This window comes from Elaeis guineensis, chromosome 4, assembly GCF_000442705.2.
Source record: "Elaeis guineensis isolate ETL-2024a chromosome 4, EG11, whole genome shotgun sequence".
Classification (NCBI taxonomy): Eukaryota; Viridiplantae; Streptophyta; class Magnoliopsida; order Arecales; family Arecaceae; genus Elaeis; species Elaeis guineensis.
In genome coordinates this window covers 36,363,808-36,386,780 of record NC_025996.2, presented here as the reverse complement: position 1 = coordinate 36,386,780, position 22,973 = coordinate 36,363,808, and the positions used below count along the sequence as shown (strand labels likewise).

The 22,973-nt window shown below is 35.1% G+C and overlaps 1 protein-coding gene, 1 long non-coding RNA gene and 1 pseudogene across 2 annotated transcripts; all 3 read left to right on the top strand.

Annotated features, from left to right (window-relative positions):
- The first annotated feature begins 204 nt into the window (after nucleotides 1-204).
- Nucleotides 205-6,938, top strand: LOC140856954 (uncharacterized). The gene is made up of 3 exons (XR_012140471.1): nucleotides 205-917; nucleotides 1,033-1,076; nucleotides 6,757-6,938. It is a non-coding gene; the product is annotated as an uncharacterized lncRNA (long non-coding RNA).
- A 152-nt stretch (nucleotides 6,939-7,090) lies between these two features.
- Nucleotides 7,091-8,760, top strand: LOC140856953 (uncharacterized). The gene is made up of 6 exons (XM_073255153.1): nucleotides 7,091-7,276; nucleotides 7,356-7,559; nucleotides 7,662-7,754; nucleotides 7,915-8,016; nucleotides 8,110-8,469; nucleotides 8,570-8,760. The coding sequence occupies exons 1-6, from the start codon at nucleotides 7,091-7,093 to the stop codon at nucleotides 8,645-8,647; spliced, it is 1,023 nt and encodes a 340-aa protein (XP_073111254.1). The 3' UTR covers nucleotides 8,648-8,760.
- A 767-nt stretch (nucleotides 8,761-9,527) lies between these two features.
- Nucleotides 9,528-22,973, top strand: part of LOC114913667 (uncharacterized) — a 16,509-nt pseudogene continuing 3,063 nt past the window's right edge.

The following is a 22,973-nucleotide window of genomic DNA, read 5'->3' as shown; positions in this document are numbered from 1 at the left end:
ATTGGAAATCCCCTCCGTGCCAGACTCCCACTCCCTCCACTGTCGCTCCCGAGCAACCTTTTCTCTGTTTCCTTCGTCGGTGAACTCCTCAGCATCGTCGAAAATTCCCTCCATGCCAGACTCCTACTCTCTCCACCGTCGCTCCCTTCTCTATTTCCTTTATCGGTGATCTCCTCAGCATCGTCGATCTTGATCATCATCGTAAGCCAAGCCGAGTACTTAGGATTTTTTCCACGTCGAGTACCTCGCCGAAGTTCTCCACACATAGCACTCCTGGATTTTGGGTTGCTGACATCAATTTGCCGAAGTTTTGCTGAATCGGAAGAACAGGCCGGCCTCCTCTCCGCTCTCCTTTGGCCTCTCCAACTATTTTTCTTGGCTTTTCGATGAGCCCTCTTTGCTCGGCATCAACCATCAGAGACTCCTCTTTGCTCGGCATCAACTGGTGAGGCCTCTTTCCGGCACTACAAGAAAATATGAATTTTCCGACATTTTTTTGCCGACGCTTTCATAAAGCGTCGTTTCTTAACGACGCTTTTAAGCGTCGTAATTTTGAAACTGTCAACGCCGACGCTTTTAGAAAAAGCGTCGTTAAATAAGGATCTTTAACGACGCTTTTTAGCGTCGTTAGGTTCGTTTAACACCCCGACCTTTCGTGCCCTAATCCATCTACTGCCGCCCCTTTCCACCCGACCCCATCTCCGCCGACCCCATCTCCGCCGCCAGCAGCGCAGCCGCCGTCCCCCTTTTCCTGTCGCCGACGATCGCCGGCGCCGACTTCTCCTCTCGTTTTTTCCTCACCGCTGCTCGATCCCGTCTACGATCGTTCGACCCCGTCTCCGATCCCTCTAAGGCTGTCCTTTCCGCTTCTCGAGCTCTTCCTCTTGCCGGCACCGGTGCTTTCTCGTCTCTCCGAGGTTTGATCTCTTCTTCCCTTCGATTTTTTTCTCTCTCATGTCTAGTCTCACCCCTTGACCGGAACCCTAACCCTAATTTACTTGTTTCTTGGTCGGCTGTCATCACTACCCGAAGGTCTCCAACAACGACTCCCCGGCCTTCAGCGTCTGAGAATTGAGGTACTTTTCTGCATTACCTCTCCCATGCCTACTTTTCCATGAACTGGTAGTGATTGACGAGTTTGGATTAATTTTACCGGTGATGAAGCTTGTGTGGTTGAATGTATCCTTTGGCTGAAGATTTGTACGATTGCTTTGATGGATTTTGGTTTGGCTTTGTATCCTTTGGGCCCCCTGTATCGTGTTGCTTTTATGTATTAGGCTTTATGCATCCATTACCGTAAGTTTGGCCGACTGTATTATGATGGATTTCTTCTTTGATGTGGTTTGAAGAATCTGATGTTGAGTGCGCCTGTAGAGGAAGTTTTCTGATAAATGCTGTGTTTGAGGAAACAAGGAAGAGAGTTTTCTGATAAATGCTTTGTTTGAGGAAACAACGAAGACAGTGCACACACACAAAAAAAAAAAAAAAAAAAATTGTTATGTCTACCATGAGACTGTAGAAATGTTTGATTAACACCATTTTATTTCTCTTGTCCAAATGGATTATGATTATGAACAACATAAGCAAATGAAGGACAGGATGCCAATTTTCATCAAGGGAAAACAAAAAGGTCACAAAAATAATTAACTATTCTAGGTGTATTTTCATGCTTAGAATTTATATACAAAAAACTTGATGCATGAGTAGGTCCAAGTCACATTCAGTTCCCATCATCTCGTTGGCTGCTATCGTCAGAAAGAACCCTAGGCTCTGCCTCCGTTAGATTTTCTGCTTCTCTATTAATGTCATCATTTCCATTGTCATACACTTGGGAACTTACCACATGACCACTTAAATCCTTGTGTTTTAAATTGCCTGTTATAAAGAAGATGGTTAGACACAAGGTAAGATTCAGTGTACATGACCACCTATTCTGATGCTGAGTCGATAATATGGAAGGACTGTGATGAGCATGAACACACACCAACAAAAATGCTTAAATGTGTCATATGAGGAGACAGGATGATAGTGGAAATGAAACAGAAAGTGCCTATGTCCATATGATTATGAACCTGCATACTTGACTGCCATAGCATGCACAGCTACCTGCATTCCACAGCATAGTAGATAGACAGTATTTTTTGCACAACATTTCTTTTATTATTTGTAAAGAAGTTATCTGAAAACTATACATTCTTTCACAGGTGACAAAAATATAGATTAGAACCTTCTGATGCGTGCTCTCAAATTTTATTAATTAATTAATTGCTTCCGTAGCGTAGAAAATTGATCTATCATGTTATGATAATAATTTCTATGCAAATGCACAGACAATGAACCTGGTATATTGTCCCTAGTATTTTCAGGTACTAGAAAAATTGCATTCCATAGAAACGTAGACCCGTCTTTTGATTAATGTACATATTCTATTGTATCCGTATATTTATTTATTTTTGTACGGATAAAAGAATTATGTACATTGATCAATTGATTGTCCAGTATGGACAGTTTGGAAAATGTGAGTAATTCTATAGGTCATTACCATAATCAAATGGTATGCTGAGAGGTTTGGAAAAAATTTCGGATGGTATTTTCCTTTTGTTCTTCCTATACGGAAGAACTAAGGGGAAATGCTGCCGAAATTTTTTTCGGCTCTTGTTGCATATCATTTGATTTTTGTAATTGACCTATAGAATTAATACATTTTCTGAATGGGATAGGACCTTCTTTACCTATTAGTTGATGATAGCAAGCATTTACTATGTAAACTTTATCTAGCTGTTATTTTTTTGGATTTTATGAAATGACTGATATTTTTTACTCATTGCATTAATATAGATTGTATAATTTTTTTTTATTTTTAGATAAATTGCAAGTTCGGTCAGTTTTATCCTACAATGGACAAAAGTTGGATAAATAAACCAAGGAATAGTAAAGAATATTTAGATGGAGTTCATGACTTCATTAAATTTGGTATGGAGAAAAGTAGTTTGAATGGAAAGATTTTATGTCCATGTCGGAAATGTGTAAATAGTTCTTCTTTAGATCCACAAAATGTTGAAGAACATTTGGTATGGAATGGTTTTTTAAGAGGTTATACCGACTGGATTTTTCATGGAGAATCTATGTTGCCATCATCATGTAACCAACCCCTGACTCATTGCGGATCCACTAGCCTAGAAGACAATTCTGCAAGAGATGATGATATAAGGGGTTTGATCACAGATGCTTTTGGATTTGATGTTCAAAATTTAGGAGAATCCAGTAGTATACAAGAAACAGTTGGGATGTTTGATGGATGTACGCATACGGAACGTATGCATGTTGAGGAGCCCATACATACATCTAATGATGAGACAGCTCGTTATCACACCTTAATGAAAGATGCAGACGAAGAATTATATCCGGATTGTACAAAATTTTCTAAGATTTCTTTTCTTGTACATTTATTTCATATAAAATATTTGAATGGATGGTCTGGAAAGAGTTTTACCATGCTGCTCAAGTTATTAAAGGATGCATTTCCAGAAAGCACTCGTTTACCACCATCGTATTATGAAGCCAAGAAAGTAGTAAAGGAATTGGATCTTGGATACGAAAAGATTCATAGTTGTCCAAAAGATTGTATGTTATATCGGGGTGAAAATGCTAATCAAGAGTCATGCAATGTATGTGGATCTTCAAGATGGATAACACAAAAAGAAGATCGAGATGATGTACTGAATGAATTGGGAGCAACGCGGAGTAAAAAGAAACCGGCCAAGGTATTGTGTTACTTTCCTCTTATACCTAGATTGAAAAGGATTTATGCATCATCAAAAACAGCTTCATCAATGAGATGGCATCATGAAGGACGTACAAAGGATGGAATGTTGAGACATCCAGCAGATAGTCTTCAATGGAAAGCATTTGATGATAGGCATCCTGATTTTGCCTCTGATGTTCGCAGTGTTAGGTTTGGCTTAGCTTCTGATGGTTTCAATCCATTTCGGACCCTGAGTTCTACCTACAGCACTTGGCCAGTCGTTTTGATACCTTACAATTTGCCACCATGGATGTGCATGAAACAATCATCACTTATCTTGTCAATGGTTATTCCAGGAGATAAGGGTCCAGGCAATGATATTGATATTTTTCTACAGCCTTTGATAGAGGAATTGAAACAGTTGTGGGAGGGTGTTGATGCATTTGATGCTTCCAACGGCCAAACATTTAAACTACGGGCAGCTTTGTTATGGACTATTAATGATTTTTCAGCATATGCCAATTTATCTGGCTGGAGTACAAAGGGACGGGTCGCATGTCCTTGTTGTGGAGATTCAACACATTCAATTTGGTTAAAACATGGAGGTAAATTTTGTTACATGGGACATCGTCGATGGTTGGAAGCAAATCATCCGTTTCGATTTCAGAAAGATTTGTTTGATGGTACTATAGAATTGGGATGTGCCCCTATTCCACCTTCTGGAACTGATGTTCATAGACAAATGGATGGCATGAATTACAGCTATGGTAAGCACTCAAAGTCCTCTAAAAAAAGAGGAAGGGATGATGTTGAAAGCTCAGTGCACGAAGGGTTACCAGAGGAAGTCAGTATCAGTACTATAGATGCAGAGTTGTTTCAAGATCCAGACAATTATTTCGAGGATGAAAATGAGGAAGACACACAGATAGCATCTACACAACAGCCAAGTAAACATTTATGGAAAAAACGAAGTATCTTTTTTGACTTACCTTATTGGAAACATAATCTTATTCGGCACAATCTTGATGTCATGCATATAGAGAAGAATGTTTGCGATAATTTACTTGGAACATTTTTAAACCTTGATGGAAAGAGCAAAGATAACATGAAGGCACGTCTTGATTTAAAAGAAATGGGTATCCGACAGGAACTTCATCCTAAAATGCTTGCTAATGATAGAATTTATGTGCCTCCTGCATGTTACACAATGTCTGCTCGAGAAAAGGATAATTTTTTGAGAGTTTTGAAAAGTATCAAAGTACCCGATGGATATGCATCGAATATTTCACGATGTGTGCATCTAAAGGATCGAAAACTTTCAAATCTTAAAAGTCATGATGGTCACATATTGATGCAAGATATTTTTCCAATAGCTTTAAGATCGTCATTGCCGAAACAAGTTGTTACAATTGTACTTCGATTATCGTCATTCTTCAAGGCATTATGTTCCAAAGTTATTGATCCTCGGGAACTTGATCAGTTAGAATCGGATATTGCAATTACACTTTGCCAGATGGAAAAGATTTTTCCTCCTGGATTTTTCACTATTATGGTACATCTGCTCGTTCACCTAGCTTCAGAAGTTAAAGTTGGTGGACCGGTACATTATAGATGGATGTATCCTATTGAGAGGTATTATTACAAACCTTAAATCTTTTGATAATTTTATTAGAAACAACAGCATACTGATATTTTAATAAATATTTAATTCTTGAAGGTATCTTGTGCGTCTTAAAGATTATGTGCGAAATAGAGCCTATCCTGAAGGCTCGATTGCTGAAGCATATATTGCGGATGAATGTTTGACATTTTGTTCAAGATATCTTCAAGGTGTAGAGACTATTTTTAGTCGACCTCAACGGCATAATGACTTTGTGGAGAATGCAGAACTGTATAAGTTCTTAACTGCTGGAAAATTCTTAGGAAGAGGTGAAGGTATTGTACTTGATCAAAAATCCTTAGCACAAGCACATCGTTATGTGTTACTTCATAGTGACATAATATCTGACCATCGCAGGTTAGTATATTTAAGGAATGACATCAAAATTTAAATTTTATATTAGATATAATGTTCTAAATGATATATTTATATTTTATGCAGTGAATTTTTAATTTATCAGAGACGAGCCAATCATAACATTCGTCCTAATGCAAGGATTGAACAGCGATGGTTGGTCGAGTTATTCCCTATGTGGCTTTCGAATCAGGTGTGATTTATATTTAATTATGGGATATATTAATTTTTGATACATGTTTAATATCAGATAACTCAACTGCACTTCGTCATATCATTTTTTGTTAGGTATCAAAGATGATGGAGACAAATAATTCAGATGAACTAATAGCTCTTGCTCGAAGACCTAACAAGATTGTGAATAGATATAATGGTTTCATAATTAATGGCTTTAAATTTCATACTAGAGAACGGGAGAAATTTAGAAAAACACAGAATAGCGGTGTTATGGTGGAAGCGGATGGAAAATCCTATTATGGTGCACTTAAAGATATCTATGAGTTGGATTATTATGGAAAATTTAAAGTAGTACTGTTTAGATGTGATTGGATAGACATAAACTCACCAAGGGATTTGAAACAAGATGCAAATGGATTTACACTTGTAAATTTTTCAAGGTTGATACACACTGGTGTGTTATTGAAGGATGATCCATTCATTTTTTCATCTCAAGCTCGTCAAGTATTTTATGTACAAGACGCAAAAGATAAAGATTGGTTTACTGTCATCAAAACAAAACCTAGAGACTTATATGATATGGGAAACCAAGTGGAGGATGATGACGATGACACTTATACACAATGTATGCCCTACAATTTTGTGCCAGCTGATGATTTAAATGCTACGACAACGTTGGTTAGAACAGAATTCGAAGAAAACACTACTGCTTGATTGTTACTGGTAATAATTATTTATGATGTATATATTTTGCATTAATTATTGTATTATTTTACTCCATATATTAACTGATTCTACCTTTTATTTATATAAATGCTAGGTGACATCATGCGTCGCAGGGGACGATATGCTGGTGTGCAGTTCCAGTTTTCACAGACAGAGGCCGGTACGTCTTCTTCAGCACAGCAGCCTGAGGCCAGTTCAGCTGCACAGCATTCTGAGCCCTGTCCTTCATCATCAGCACAGCACGATCCTCCTGTTCATCAGCCAGATGATGAGATACACGTGCAAGGTATATATTGTCTTTCATGTAATTTTTTTTTATTTCATTTTATGTATATTTATGATATAGTTACTTTTATGTATTTTTTGCAGACGGATCCGGGAGAGTACGCCCCAGACGCGGATCCACAGTAGTATGAGATGTGTGGCAGATGCGTGAGGGCGAGAGGATTGTTGTGGAGTGCAATCAGCTAGGTCAGCCAATTAAAAAAGCTGCCTGCTTATTGACTTCATTTTTGGGGACTGTTGCTCGGAGGCCTCAGCTATGTCCGTTGGGCTATGCAAAATGGAATGACATGCTTCCAACGTACAAAGTTGAGCTCCTCCGAGTTATAGAGGTAATGAATTGATGTTCATACTGTATATTAATTGTTAATCATTTATATAATTTATTTCATTTAACTTTTTTTTTTATAGAGCAAGTTTGTTCTCCCTCCATCCACTCATGATTTTGTAATGAAGTCTCTCAACCGCAAATGGAAAGAATATAAAGCACAATTGAAGAAGGACTATATGAGACAGGGTATGACAGAGGAGGAGGTTGCTAGGAATTGTCCTCCTGATGTACCCCCTCATCAGTGGATGGAGTTGGTTCATTACTGGTTCTCCGAGAGGGCACAGGTATATTATCTGTTTATTATCTTTTTTTCTTAAATATTTTATAAAAATATTGATTTTTATTATATATTGTATATATAACAAGTTCTTTACTTTATTTTACAGACTTATTCTGCTATTGGTAGAGCTGCACGAGCAGCTCAGTCTGTTCCTCATACATCGGGGTCGAAGAGTTATGCACGACTCCGACAGGAGTTTGTATGTTCCTTAAACTTTCATAATTAACTTTTAATTTTTATGTTCAAATATTTATATAACTAATATCATTATGTATCGTGGACCATGTCTGTATCATGATACTCATATATTTTTTTAAATTATCATAACTGTTTGCTTAAAATTGAAATTATTTGTGTAGGAGGATGAGCATGGGAGGGAACCCGGACAAGTGGAGTTTTACCGGATGACTCATACTCATCAGGATGGTACTTTTGTTCGAGATGAGTCGAGAGATTTATATGTACGGCATTGTTAATATTATATTTTTTGCAATGATTTAAATTTAATTTTGTTAGCTATTAATGTATAACTCTTGTTTTCAAAAAAAATACAGGAGAGGGCTACATCTCTCATTGCGGAGCGTGACGACGAGTCCGCAGCATCTACGCAGCAGAGCCGTATCGAGGCCGAGGTATTCACAGAGTTGATGGGACCAGAGCGCTACGGCCGAGTGAGGGGTTATGGAGTAGGAGTCACCCCCACTCAGTTATCTGAGGTTAGTAGATATACGCAGCATGCTGCAACAGATGCTCAGGATTCACGCGTTCGCAGACTCGAGGCGGAGATACAGGAGATTAGACAGAGTCGTGCCGCTGAGATGGAGGAGATGCGACAGAGCCGTGCCGAGATGCAGGCCATGAGGGGACAGATTGATCGCCTTACATCTTTATTAGAGATGTATGGTTCATCTCAGGTAAACACATAATATTAAATATATATTTTTGTATTAATTTAATGATTTATATATTTTATTTATAGATATGCAAATCATGCTTTTGATATATTTTTTGTAGGCTCCTGGCATATCAGGCACCCATCGAGATAGCGGCACGTCACGTGGAGACAACGACGACCATCCGCCTGCAGATTGATGTTATTTTATTTTTGTTGTATTTTTATATTTATTTATATTACTCTTGATTGTAATGGACGATTAGTACTTTATTTTTATTTATATAAAATATTGTCTTTTGGTTTGATTAAATTTTCTATTTCAGCTTGCTTTTGATGTGAATGATGGTGATTGTACAGGTGTGAATGTGAATGTGGTGATTGTACATGTTTATTGTATTGTACAGGTGATGTGAATGATGGTGATTGTACAGGTGTGAATGTGAATGTGGTGATTGTACATGTTTATTGTATTGTACAGGTGTGATATGATTTCGTACAGGAATGTATTGTATTATTTTTTTTTTAAATAATATTTGTATTTTTTTTTCCTCTTAAAACCTTTAACGACGCTTATAAGCGTCGTTAAATTTGTCTTTTGCGACGCTTTAAAGCGTCGTAATTTTTTACATTAACGACGCTTATAAGCGTCGTTAAATTTGTCTTTTGCGACGCTTTAAAGCGTCGTAAAGATTTACATTAACGACGCTTTAAAGCGTCGTTAAGAAAAATTTAACGACGCTTTAAAGCGTCGTTAATGTAAATATTTACGACGCTTTAAAGCGTCGTTAAAAAATAACGACGCTTTTACAAAGCGTCGGCGATATTCGTCCCCACTCTTGTATAGTCGACGCTTTGCCGATGCTTTTCGAAGCGTCGTAAAGCCGAATAGCGACGCTTTAAAGCATCGTTAATGATCATTAATAGCGTCGTTAATGGCCATTTTTCCTGTAGTGCGGTGAGCCCTCTTTGCTCAGCATCATCTTTTCGGTGAGCCCTCTTTGCTCGGCTACAGTATATGATTTATTTGGTATATGAATTATCATGAATATTGCTTATCCCATGTCCAGGCTTGTTAAAATGGAGCAACCGCTTTTCAAGTTAAAAGATGAAATTTGAAGGTTATTTCAAGAAGATTAAGAATTCTACAAGAATATAATATTATTTTGAGAGACAAAAAAAGCTGGTTAGTTGATGTTGACCGTTATTTTTACGTAGATCTATATGATGATATAGTGCACATATTTAATTTAAAGCTTAAAAAGACCATAAAGATTTGATCTGTGGTTAGACATTTATCACCTAAATTTTATATAATTCTAGATACAGATCATAAACTAATGAATTTGTTTAAAGAATATAAAGATTTGAAAGAGTGCTTCTTATTTATCACAAAATAAGCTAATGATATACATAATGAAATCGAGCGTCCAGCTGCATTAGGGACTGATATCTCATCTATTGCTATTGAGAATAATGGCAATATTGGGATAAATGATGAAGCTATATTTCAAGAGGAGCAGGAATCAGATACTGAAATTTATGATTCTGAGAGTAGTTATCATAGTATCTATGGTAGTGATTCTGAGTCTGATGATGATGATGATGTCATAGAATATGAGGGAGAGACATGTGAGATGGACAACAAAAATCCTAACATATCTGTAGGAGCAAAATTTATCAGTCGAGAATACTTCAAGATAGCATTGAGTAAATATGCTAGAATAAATGAATTTATTGTAAGGGTTCTCAAAAGTGAGCCAGGTAAAATGACAGTGAGTTGCAAAAATGAAGCTTGCAATTGGAGGCTCCATGCTTCATTATTATGTAATGGTCACACATTTCAAGTATTATGGTAGAAATATCAATTCTCTTCATCATGGTATATATGAATAATGTTGCTTGTATTAATTTATTCTTATATTTGTTTGTGCAGATCAAAAAATTGAATAAACCTCATACATGCTCATCTGTGAACAAATGTGGCAACAAGATGGCCACACAGTTTTGGATACATAACAGGGTGATTAGTTAGCTAAGAAAAGAGGGTGACCTGTCACCTATTAAACTAAAAAAAAGATTATTGTAGTTCCATCATCTTGATTGCAATGTCCATGATTCATGAAAATTGGGCAGATTCTTTTGACAGAATGGAAGATTTCAAAGAGGAGCTTTTAAGAAGAAATTCAGGTAGTGTAGTAAAGCCGTAATTAGATGTGGTAGGTGACAGGCATTATTTCCATCGCTTCTTTGTTGCTTTAGGAGCTTGCAGTATGGGCTTCTTATCTGGTTGTAGACCTCTTATAGGCCTAGATGGTTGCCAGTTAAAAGAAAAGTTTCGAGGTGTGATGATGGTTGCCATAGTACTTGATGAAAATAATGGTTTATTTCTGGTTGCCTTTGGTATAGCAGAATCTAAAAATGACGATAGCTGGACTTGATTTTTAGAGGCACTTAAAGAAGCAATTGAAACTCTAGAAGGTTTAGTAGTTGTATCTGATCGACAAAAGAGACTAGAAGAAATAGTACAATATGTATATCCTCAAACAGAACATAGAAAAGGCATGAGGCATCTGTACAAAACCTTCCAAACAAAATTTTCAGGAGATTAATTTAAAATTAAAGTATGGGAAGCTGCAAGGGCATTCACAAAAGTTCAGCATGATGATGTCATGGATCAAATTAAAAAGGCTAGCTTGGAGGCATTTAAGTATCTTAGTACTAAAAATATTGATTTGTAGAGTAGATCTCAATTTGGCATCATAGCTAAGTGCTCCTACATAACGAACAACTTTTTGGAGTCATTCAATGCCTGGATTTTTTAGGCTAGACATAGACTTGTTCTTGATCTATTAGATGTTGAGGCAAAAAATTATGGTGAAGATGGAAGCTAGAAGGAGAATGGCTGGTCGCTGAAAGGAAAATTTAGTTCCTTTGGTAATGAAATATATCAGAGATATCAATCTTAAGTTAGGTGATTATAATGTTTACAGAACCAGCGATTATAAAGTAGAAGTAATTGAGACTAATGGAAGATATGAAATAATTCTAAATAAACAAAGGTGCTCTTGTCATGTGTGGGATATGTCAGGCATTCCTTGTGTTCATGCAGTTGCCTTTATTTATAGTATAAGAGGTGCAAATTTGAAAAATTATGTTTTTGGATACTTCACTATTGCAAGGTATAAAGCTACTTATGCATTAGAAATTAGATCATTATCTGACAAGGCCCAATGGATAAAAGTTGATATTGCATACAAAGTGTTGCCTCCTAAGCTTAGTCTAAGACCTCTTGGAAGACCAAAGAAGAAGAGAATTAGAGATATAGATGAGAATGCATTGACGAGAATGCACAAATGCAAGCATTGTGGTGAACAAAAAGCATTATACAAAGACTTGTAAAAATCCAGTAGTGGAAGAATCTCAAGCTTCAGTATCATCATCTTCTGCACCAAAAAAGCCTGGGAGGTAACATATGCACTAGTTTGACTATGATATTTGTCATTTATCATTTACTAATTACTTCTTATTAAAAAAATTGCAGGCCTAAAGGAAATAGCTCAAGAGGAAGAATGTCAATAATAGGAGGTACACATGCATTATTTGCAGTACCAAGAGAGAAAAAAAAATAAAGGAAGACCCTGCAAGCAAGCTAGAGCAATGAAAATTTCAGTTGGAGAAGTAATGCCTACTTACAATCTTGATTGGTATGTGATTGGAGATACTATCTCAATTTTCATATCTTATTTTCTTTCAAGTTATTTAGATCAATATTATGATAATTACTAAACATAATTTTTTAGTTGATACAAAAGTTAAATCTCATTATTATTTTTTCTTTTTGTTGGCTAATTTTAGATTCTATCATGTGGAGAACATGAGCTTGTGAAGCATATCATTGAGAAAGATGATGATGATTTATGATTTTGACTTTGTTAGATGCTATATTGTTTGAGTGTATATTATTGATGAGAAGAGTACAAGTGGAAATTACTTTATTATTACTCTTTCTTTGTTGCTTCTAATTTGCAGTAGTTATGCATTAATTTATATTTCAGAGCATGCAAATTGGATTATTAATTTAGATTGCTTATGGATATACTTTGCTAAAGTGATGATGTTGGTAGTTCTCTTAAGTGAAAAAAAGTGGTATCGTGCTTATTGAGATGGGTTTTCTTGCCTGTCACAAGTTTCTCTCTATTAAATTCCATTAGATTGATTGCATTTATGTCATTTTGAGTCTAAGCTAAGGTGGGGCTCCTATTACTTGGAATATGGCAAGGGGTGGCTGCATCCGAGCAATTGCACACTGACATCTTCAAGGATATGATGATGTTGATTTGATAGTGCCAACAAACAATAATAGAATACTGACAAAGAAGTTGTGGGTGAAACTGTGCAAACCTTTTATCATTAGGTCAACTTTATTTTATTTAAAATTTTTTTGAGAAGTATCTATACAAAATCTTTAAACAAGTGAACCGTCTCTAATATAAACGTCAACAAAGAAGCAATAGATAAAAATTTGCATGAATATCAACACCAAATTTGCATGAATATTCTTGTAAATTGTTATTTGCATATATACCCTTATAAATTTTTCTTTTGCATATATACCCATAAGGGTATTTCAGTCATTTAAATTTTAAACCGTTAATTTTTTAATGGCGTTAGATGACATGGGTATATATACAAAAAATAAAGAAAAGAAGGGTATACATGCAAATGAAGTATTTTATAAGGATATACATGTAAATATCAATTTTGAAAGGGTATTCATGTAAATTTAGATGTTTAGAAGGGTATACATGTAAAAATCCTTATTATATTATATAATGAGATAGATAGGATCCGATTGATCGGATCCTCCAATGGAGGGGATCCGATCGGATGGGAGCTTAGCTTTCAATTCGCCTCTGACCATCAAATTAAATGTGAATAACCCGTCCTCTTCTCCAAGTGGGCAAATAGAGAATTTTTATCATCCATTAGCTGACCTAGTGTCGTTTTCTCTGCGTTTCTTCTCTGCTTAAGCTATGATGCTATTGTTATAATGCTGATGGGATTGGAGAGAGAAGATTTATTATTCGAAGTTACTATTTATTAATTTATTATATAGAGTTTGTGTTTATTAATCAGAGTTTGTATTTATTATCGTGTGTTTATTTCAAATAGTTGAAGTATTTGTTTTGATGCGTGTATGGTTGATCTTCTTGTCTATATACCTGCATGTCACAGGCACCTGTGACTTAAAAAGGAGCGGTTAGGGATGCCCGTGACCTAATAGGACAGTGTGGTTAGGGATGCTCGTGACCTAACAGGGCAGTTACGGTGAATCATTAGTGCCTGCCTCCTACAATGGTCTACAATGGGAAGAAGAAGATGAACAGGAAAAGAAGATAAATAGGGCGAGCTAGGATGTTGATCGAGATTTGAGTTTGGATCAAATTGGATGAAATTATCTGAACATGAAAAATTGCCTAAATCTGGAGCCGCTGTAGGCACCTACAAGGATCTAGGTGCCTACATCCCTGATGTAGGCACCTACATCAGGGATGCAGGCACCTACAATCCCTGATGTAGGTGCCTACATTAGGGATGAAGGCACCTACATCTCTTGATGTAGGAATATAGGCGCCTACATCAAGGATGTAGGCACCTACATCCTGGATATAGCCGCCTACATCCACTATATTGGGTTCGATTTTAGGCACCTTTCTTCCATCGTTTTTATATTCATTGGATCTGACCCAAGTCACCGAACTAAATCGGAATATCGATTTTCTGTTCATCTTCTTTCGCTTTCCTCTCAAAATCTCTAGCTCCCATTTCCACAACCATCCCACCATCTCCACTCACATCTTAAATCTCAAACCAAAAATCTCCTTCCCATCTCCTTCTCGGCCAACCTTCAATCGAAAGATGGCTCTGAAGATGCATCTTCCCCAACACTAAAGAGCAACCAGAAGTGAAGAAAGAAGAAGAGGAAGAGGAGCAAGCCAAGCACCAGCTTCATCACCTCTTTCAAGATCACCTCCTCTAAGAACTCCAATAAGTGAAAAAAATATTCTCTTTGGTCGTATTGTTGATATGAATTTTTTAGATTCAGAGGGATTCGAAATTGCAAATGGTATGGGATAAAAATTCATCTGCATAGCTGAAGCCCCAATATTAGTGAAGTTAGAAAATTTTATCAGAATATTTCATTTGAAGATGATACTGTATCATCTTCAATGAAAAGAAAAAAAAATTATTTTGATGATAAAATACTATGACAAATTTTAAAACTTCCAACCTTAGATGACCTGTGAGACAGTAGAGAAGATATAAGTGCAAGAATAGAAACTGTTATTGGGGTAGAGGACCATTGTCAATTCCATAAAATTTATGGGCGACACTTAAATATTGAAATGAGACTCCTCCATATCATTGTTTACTGGATTATACAACCTAAAGCAGGAGGATTTGATACTGTAACTAAGAGAGACTTAGTAATTATGTATCATGTAGTTCAATGCATCTCACTCAACCTTTCAAGAATGATCATCAAGGCTATATAAGAAGCAATGGATAGAGCACAGACATCCCTACCTTATGCTATGATTTTAATCCATATCTTTAAATATTATGGAGTATTCAAGGTGAACAATCAATAAAATTAAGCAGAGGTAGCAAAATCAATGAAGGATCCCTCCACAAAATACATTGGTTTAAAACTGATGATGGTGAGTGAACTAGAAAGGATGGAAGTGGAGAACATGTTGAAGAGGATATTTCAGCTGAGGAAGAAAGACCTCAGTTTAGGAGTGAAGCAGGACCTTCCAGGTCTACGGAGCGTATGGAGCCTATTGTTCAAGTGAGGATGACTTTACATGTGGTCAGTGCAATCACTTGAAAGGTTACATCTATTCTTCAGTCCTCATCTTCAGGAGAGAGTATTGCACGTATGGATTCTAGCGGCATATATAGTTCTTCATTCGAGCAAAAATTGGATAATTTTATTTCAGTGGTGCAGGACATAAGACAGGATATTTGTAATTTGATCTGTCGTATCGAGAAATTAGAGAGATGTTCATCTCACACAGATATGCAACATCAGCAAGGTGAGATTATCTGCACTCTTAGAGTGCTCCAGACTACGATACAAAGAGAATCTGATGAGATAGAAAGATAAAATATTTTTTCTACTGGATTAACTACAGTATTGCAGAATATTATCCGGATCGACCAACAGATGAATATTCTTATTTTGAATCTCCCAAGTGATCAATCCAGCAACCTCCTCTCAGTCAACTTCTTTAGCCATCCTCCTCTAGATCATCTTCATCTATCCATCGCTATCATCCTGCTGTCCAATCTGATCCTAAAGATGAGACTGTATCGAGTTTTATGTGTTGTGTATTGTGATGATGTAGTATTTTGATTTTATATATTGTGTGTTGTGATGATGTAGTACTGTATTTGAATGTAGAGTGGTTTACATATCCTCTATTAAATTATTGAATGGTTTACATGCATGTATGAAAGAATGAATAAAAGAATGATGTTGAATGGTTTACATGATACATGGAATACCTCAGTTGTACAATGTATGACTTTGAACAATATAATTTGCTCTGTTAGATTTTGTGCATCCAATATTATCTTGATGATTATTATGAAGTTCAGATATTTAATCCATGCCAAACTAACATTGCATGCCAAATTAAGATATTTACTCTGTGCCAAACTAATATTGCATGCTAGTGTGCCAAATCAAGTCTGTGCCAAAAATAATATTGATGTATTCTCAATATTATATCAATTTGTAATATAATATATAATATTATTTTACTATTATACATTATAATAATATAATAGATATGATATCAATATTTTATATTAATATAATATAATATATATTATATAATATAATTATATATAATAATATAGTATAATATATTATATTATTATATATTATTATATTATTATAATATATTAGAAATGTTAGACAATCTCAAACTCAAATCATATAATCTGTACGAAGATCAATAATTAATTTTTTGTGCAACTAACATAAATTGTAACATATGCAGCTAGCACCAATCAGTCGAGTCCTCCACCTGTCTAAAACAAAGCCATTATGTTATTGTATAAAAATATACAGTCATTTATCATATTAAATCAGTGCTACTGGTTATATATCTGCATCCTAGTGGATCAGCCTGATCATGCTGTATGCCACCAAATGGACCCTCAAAACCAGCATCATCCACATCTAACGAGACATGTCCTGCTACATCACCTTCCACTGCTGGCTGGTGGGCTCCTACTCTGAGAAGCATCCGATCTGACCGTTTAATGTGTAAATGCTCTCAGATCCAAAGCTAAAGCAATACCAATGGCCCTGCTATCACTACAACAGAAATAAATTTTGATGGCGATTTTTATTGCCTTTAGTGGCGATTATATTCATCACTAATGTATTTATCGGTAAAAGGCATTCTACCGTCTAAGACAGTGTCGGGAAAGGTTTTATCAATGATTAATGGTAGTGTCGGTAAAGGCCTTTTAATTGTCGAAAAAGATCAGAGCTTTTGACGGCAATTGTTTGCAGCATTTAGTTTTACCATAATAGGGCACTGGGTAGATGAAGCTTGGAACACCTATTATGGCAATTATAATCATTGAAAAAAAAATTTAAATTTTAAGCTGGCAATTGTTAATGCCATAATAGGATGAGTCAACCAACAGTTAGAACATATATAATAGCAATTATAATCATCGAAAAAAAAAATTTTAAACCTTAAACTGACAAATATTTATGTCGTTAAAATTTGTGAGTATTGCCTCTAAATGTAAGATTTTGTAGCTACAACAATTGCCGTTAAAATCATAATTCTATATTTTATGGTAATTAGTATGAAAGAGTTGCTCTGAATCATATATTTGTATGCTATATAATTTCTTTTTGATAGAAAGAGTAATAAAGCTAGATTAAAATAAAAATAAGATATAATCCACCGAAATATAACTCCAATTATTTATAGATATAGTTTTCATTTCTTGTCTCTCAATTATTTGATGTAACTATAATAGGGATTAAGTTTGCATCAATCATTAAACGTAAGTACAAACTATTAAATTTGCAATAGCATAATTGATGCTATTACTCAAAAAGATGTAGCATAAGTTTTTTCAATTTATATACAAATTTTTATTTTTGAATAATATATTATACTAGAACACACTTGTCAAAACAGTACCCTTCCATTAAAAGCATTAGTTCAAAGAACTCATGATGCAAAAAATATGAGACCAGGAGAAAAATTGGGAGCTGGGAGATCTGAAATCTTGCTGAAAATCTAACTCCAATTCACTACAAAATGTTGCTTTTTCTGAGATGCTATGTTCCTATTGAAGAAAAAAGGGAGAAAATTTTAGTATTCTCCATTTGTTATATTAAAATAGGTATGTAGGTGAAAACTGAACTTATACTATGCCAAGAGCCTAGTAAGTGGTAACTAGTAAGTGGTAATAGATCTACTTTGATGATGGTAAGGCCACAATAAATTTGCATACTAAACTAATCAGCAAGGGTCCATCTCTAACCACATTCAAGAAAACCAAATAACTCAAATAATTCGCATAAGGTATGTTTAATTATATCAAGAGCCAGATTTTACCATTCGAAACCAAATAACTCAAACTTGAAACTTCCTTAATTGTCCAGCATTTTGATTATTTTAATATTTTTTCATTTAAAAAGTATGACCTAAATGAAATAGCAAAGAAAAATAAGTAAGCCATCATAGCAAACTAAGTTCTCAAGACAGCCACCATAAAATACAATGCTTTACCTTGACTTGGAGGTTGAGATACAAAAGGAATTAGAGTGGTGTTGCATTGTCCATGAACCCATTGTGTATTCCCATGAGCACTAGCAGCATCCGGAACCTACTAAAAAAATAAAAAGAAAATCATTTTACTTGATTATCATTAATCCAACAAGTGATATAAAATTATAGAAAAGAAAAACAATACCTGTCTATTTGCTGTATCATTTGAACTTGAAGGCAAGTCTTCAGGATGCACGAATCTACTCATATATAATCTCATCAAAGCAAGCTCAACTTCTAGTTTTTCTTACTTTTGTTTCATGACATTCATCTCCTCAAGATGAAGTTGTTGCATCACTTTTATGTCTTCTTACAACTTATATATCTGAGCTCTTTCCTCTGATGGTATGCTATTTGAAGAAACTTCACTACCTTTACCCCACATCTTAGAGAGAGTTTGATCAAGTCCTAAACCACATACTTGACCAACTCTTTTTGCCCCCATCACTTGTGAATATATATCACCCCCAAGCAACACTGTCTCTAGATTCTTCATTATTATGTTGATTGTTGCTTAATTTTTTCTGCATCATCACCTATTTATAGAAAAGAAGCAATTAAATTTGAAACGAACAAAATAAAAAAATAATAATGTACCAAAATGCTCTATATTGAAGGGTCATATATGCTCACAATCTTTTGGCTGACTCACTATCAATTGGTCTCCCATCTTTTCGCTGTTTATGTATTTCTATAAAGATTTCTGCATGTGAGGGCTCCACACCATCTTTTGCCTAATCAATCATAAAGAGTAATGAATAATTGACACTGTATATTAATGTATGCAGTATTTAATTAAAATATACATTTTCTGCCATCAAACATGCAAAACTCTTTGATCCTGCAGTACGAGCCATCTTTTGCTTTGCACGGTTACTTCTATTTATGTGACTACGTTTCTATGATTAAAAAATCATAAAAGTATAAGTAGAAAAGAAAAGAAGAAATAATAGTTATAAGTACTTGAGTAGAAATGAGATAAGAATTATGCCTTCCCTTTTTCTAAATGCCAATAATTGACCAAAGTATTCCATTGATCTCTTGATATATGGTCAGGTTTATTCGAATGTAGCTCCTGCAGAGTTTTATATTTTTTTGTATACTCAGTCTTTAAATTACTTTTGTGGTCCCTCCACTTTTTTGATATGGACTTAAGTACCCAATCATCACCAATTTGTGGAATAGTAAACTTTATCTATAATGCAAAGAGATTAAAATAACAAAAATAAATTATGAAACACAGACTCCATACAACTTATAATATTTTAATAATAATAAAATAAATATGAGTAACCATTTTATCTTCACAAATGTCAAAAGTTTGCTTTTTTTTTCTCTGGAAAGGTTCTCCAATCGCTAAAATTCAAAGGAGTTAGTGTAGCATCCCTTGCCACAATACCTAAAAAATTAGCTAGCACTCACCCTTTTTCATCAGTAGGTTGCCCACGAATATTAAACTTTATAACAATTGTATTTCCTTCAGGCATGTCCCAAACATCAGCTAAGAGAGTAGGTCCATGTACAGCCCTTTGTACAGCCCTTTGTTCAGGCATTTTCTTTATATCTATGTCATAAATTTCAAAGACTCTATACATTAGATTTTGTCCTACATCACAAACAACGATATAATACTATATTATACCTGATGTATTTTGTTCCTCTTCTCCTTCCTCTTCTATTTCAACACTTAGAGATTCATCATCACAAAAAACAATATCACTATTATTGTGGTGTTCCAAGTGAACTTATCATTCTCCATATAACTATTTGATTGATGACCCAAACGAGAAGAGCGTCTTGGTTCCAATACGATATTGCTCTTGGATGATCTCTATTTTGAAAGGTGCTGCTGCTGCAAAAAATTAATATATATATATATATAGAGAGAGAGAGAGAAATAGACATCAAGCAAATAGTTGGTTCTTAATGAAGAATTAATCAACAAAAACTTAGGCTTATACCGAGGTCTTTTTTGCTGAATTGAATTCTGTCAAGCTTTTTGAAATCTTCAAAATTTCTAATTCTTTGAGAAGAGAATGGTTAAAGTAATTGATTAAAGAATCATTCTTTCTTAACTTATAATTAATAATTAGAAATGAAATGTAAGACTTGACAAATTTACAATCAATCACCTCAATTCTCCTTTTATTTTCTTCAATTCTTTGCTTGTGAGCGTCATCATATGTATTGGTGTTACAATCCTTTACTATCTTGTTTGGTCGAGCTGAAGAATAAATTAAGGGCAAAATACTTATTTTCTTAGATTGATAAATATTTTATAACTAAATATGTTATACCTGATGTATTTTCTTTCGCTTGTCCTTCCTCTTCAAAATCTCCATTTTGAAATTGATCATCATTCTCCATAGGACCGTTAGATCGATTATGGTGTTGGAAGTGGGACATATTTTGCCTTTCAGCTTGACTACGATTGTCTACTAAAGGCTCCATAAGACATTTTCTTGATTTCCCCATAATATCTGCAACAATGTGTCAAATACAATATCTTCTGGATTAGTGATAATTCAATAACAGTAAATGGAAAGAAATACAGTAATTGAAATAAAATCCAACACATAATAATAAAAAAAAAATTAGAACTCAATATAATTAAAATCATAAATCATTGTCATATACATCATCAAAAGAAAATATTTTATTATAATTAATTAAAAATTAAATAATATTTGAATTCAATACCTTATCCTTAATTTGCAGGTTGCATCTCTTCTTCTATATTATCAGCTTCGGCTTCCTCAATATCAACTAATATCCCATCAATATCTCTTCTAACCCAATCGACAGTTTCATTCTCTAAGTTTATGATCGAAAGTTGAGACTCACTTTCCATGCTCAAATCAAATGCATCTCTAGAAATTATCTGTCTTAGAATGAACCAATCACGATCTTTAAGGTCTTGGACAAATATTACCTATTCAGCTTGTGATGAAAACATAAATGGCTCATCATTTAAGTGCTTGCCAGTGTGTCTCAACTGAGAAAAATTAACAAAAGTGAATCTCAAAGAATCTTTTATTATCCCTCTTCCTTGTGTGACATCAACCCAATCACACCTAAACAAAACAACTTTGAATCTACCATAGTAATTTAACTCTATAATGTTAGTAAGTCTGTCGTAATAGTTAACATCTCTCAATTTTGAGCATGTATCCCGTCTACTTGCATAACTTTCTATTTTTGCTAAAACCATAACTCCACTATTTTGGATATTCATTTCCCATTCACACTCTTCAGTTCGGAATTTGTAACCATTATTCATAGCAAAAGCTTTAAACCTTCTTGCAATATGGTTTGGCCCTTGAGCAAGTACTTTAATCCCATCAGAAAATGGCCCAATGGTTTCATCATCATCAAAGTTCATAACCTGGATAGTTTGGAAAAAAAAAAGAAAAGAAATTGTATTCAGACTTTGATTCTAAATGCCTTTTCTTACTAAAGGAGATAACCTATACTTACATTTTCCTTCAACCATTCATTGAATTCTTCATTATGCCTAGCTGCTAAATCACGTGGATTTAAATGAGATTTATGATGTTTTCTTTTGATTGACTTCTCATGTTCCCTACAATATGTAAAAACATGATTATTGAATTTATATATATATAGACAATATTTACATATGTATTGTACTAATTTTTTAAGATGTGCTATCGTTTTAGATTCATAATTAAAAAGTACATATCGATGTGCTTAAGTCCATATTTTGTTATCCATCATAAATGTTTCAACACTTCCATATGACTGCCCTTCAATTGGAAAGAGACATGATCCTTTCTTTGCTTCTAGATCATTATCAGTATCATTTATGACTGCACAACAGGAGGGGTCTCGAGTATGGCCAGCTCACGACCGGAGATGGGGGAGTAGGATGAAGAGCCAGGATACCCTCGCCATCAACCGAAGAAGAGAAAAAAGGACTCGGAGTTGGCCATCTACTAGAGAGAGGGGAGATGATGGGGGAAGAGTGGGGAGGAGAGGGAGGGAGGGAGAGAGAGGGGAGAAAGAAAGAGAGGGAGACCGAGAGAGAAGGAGAAGAAGAGAAAGAGAGGTTCGACGGCTGTCGGAGGAAGTAATCGTCGGAGGAGGCCTCGGTGCTCGAAGAAAAAGGGAAGGAGATCTTGCCTTCTCACGAGAAGAGCCATAGAAGATAAAGATGGGGGATGGCGAAAGAGAGGGGAGAGACGAATAGAGGAAGATAGAGAGAGAGATAGAGGGGAGAGAGGAATAGCATCAGTCTGACGGCGAAGAAAATAGGGCAAATCTCTAAGGACATAGGGCACAAGAACGATAAGAAGGTAAAAGCTAACCTTTGGAGCGACGAACGGTGATCGAAGCAACAGCTAGGGCATGAGGATTTTTCTTTAGTCACTTGTTGGGATGAATTAAAGGGAAGGGAACGAGGCAAGGGTGCGCGGGACTGAGTAGGCCGGGGTAGAAAATTTTGCGTGCGAAACAAAAGAAGCGTGAGCATCGAATTGGCAGAAAAAAAAAGAATACATAAGCAAAAAATAATAAATAAATTATAAATAAATTATAATAGTTATTAATAAATATCGATAAAAATATATCTTATAATGATAATTATTAATAAATATTGATAAAAATATATTTTATAATGATAATTATT

Bases quoted from the DNA above. Each gene is read 5' to 3' on its own strand.
- LOC140856953 (XM_073255153.1), top strand. From the start codon at position 7,091: ATGCGTGAGGGCGAGAGGATTGTTGTGGAGTGCAATCAGCTAGGTCAG. The intron at 8,017-8,109 runs GTACGGCATTGT...AAAAAAATACAG, and splicing joins ATGAGTCGAGAGATTTATAT to GAGAGGGCTACATCTCTCAT. The intron at 8,470-8,569 runs GTAAACACATAA...TATTTTTTGTAG, and splicing joins AGATGTATGGTTCATCTCAG to GCTCCTGGCATATCAGGCAC.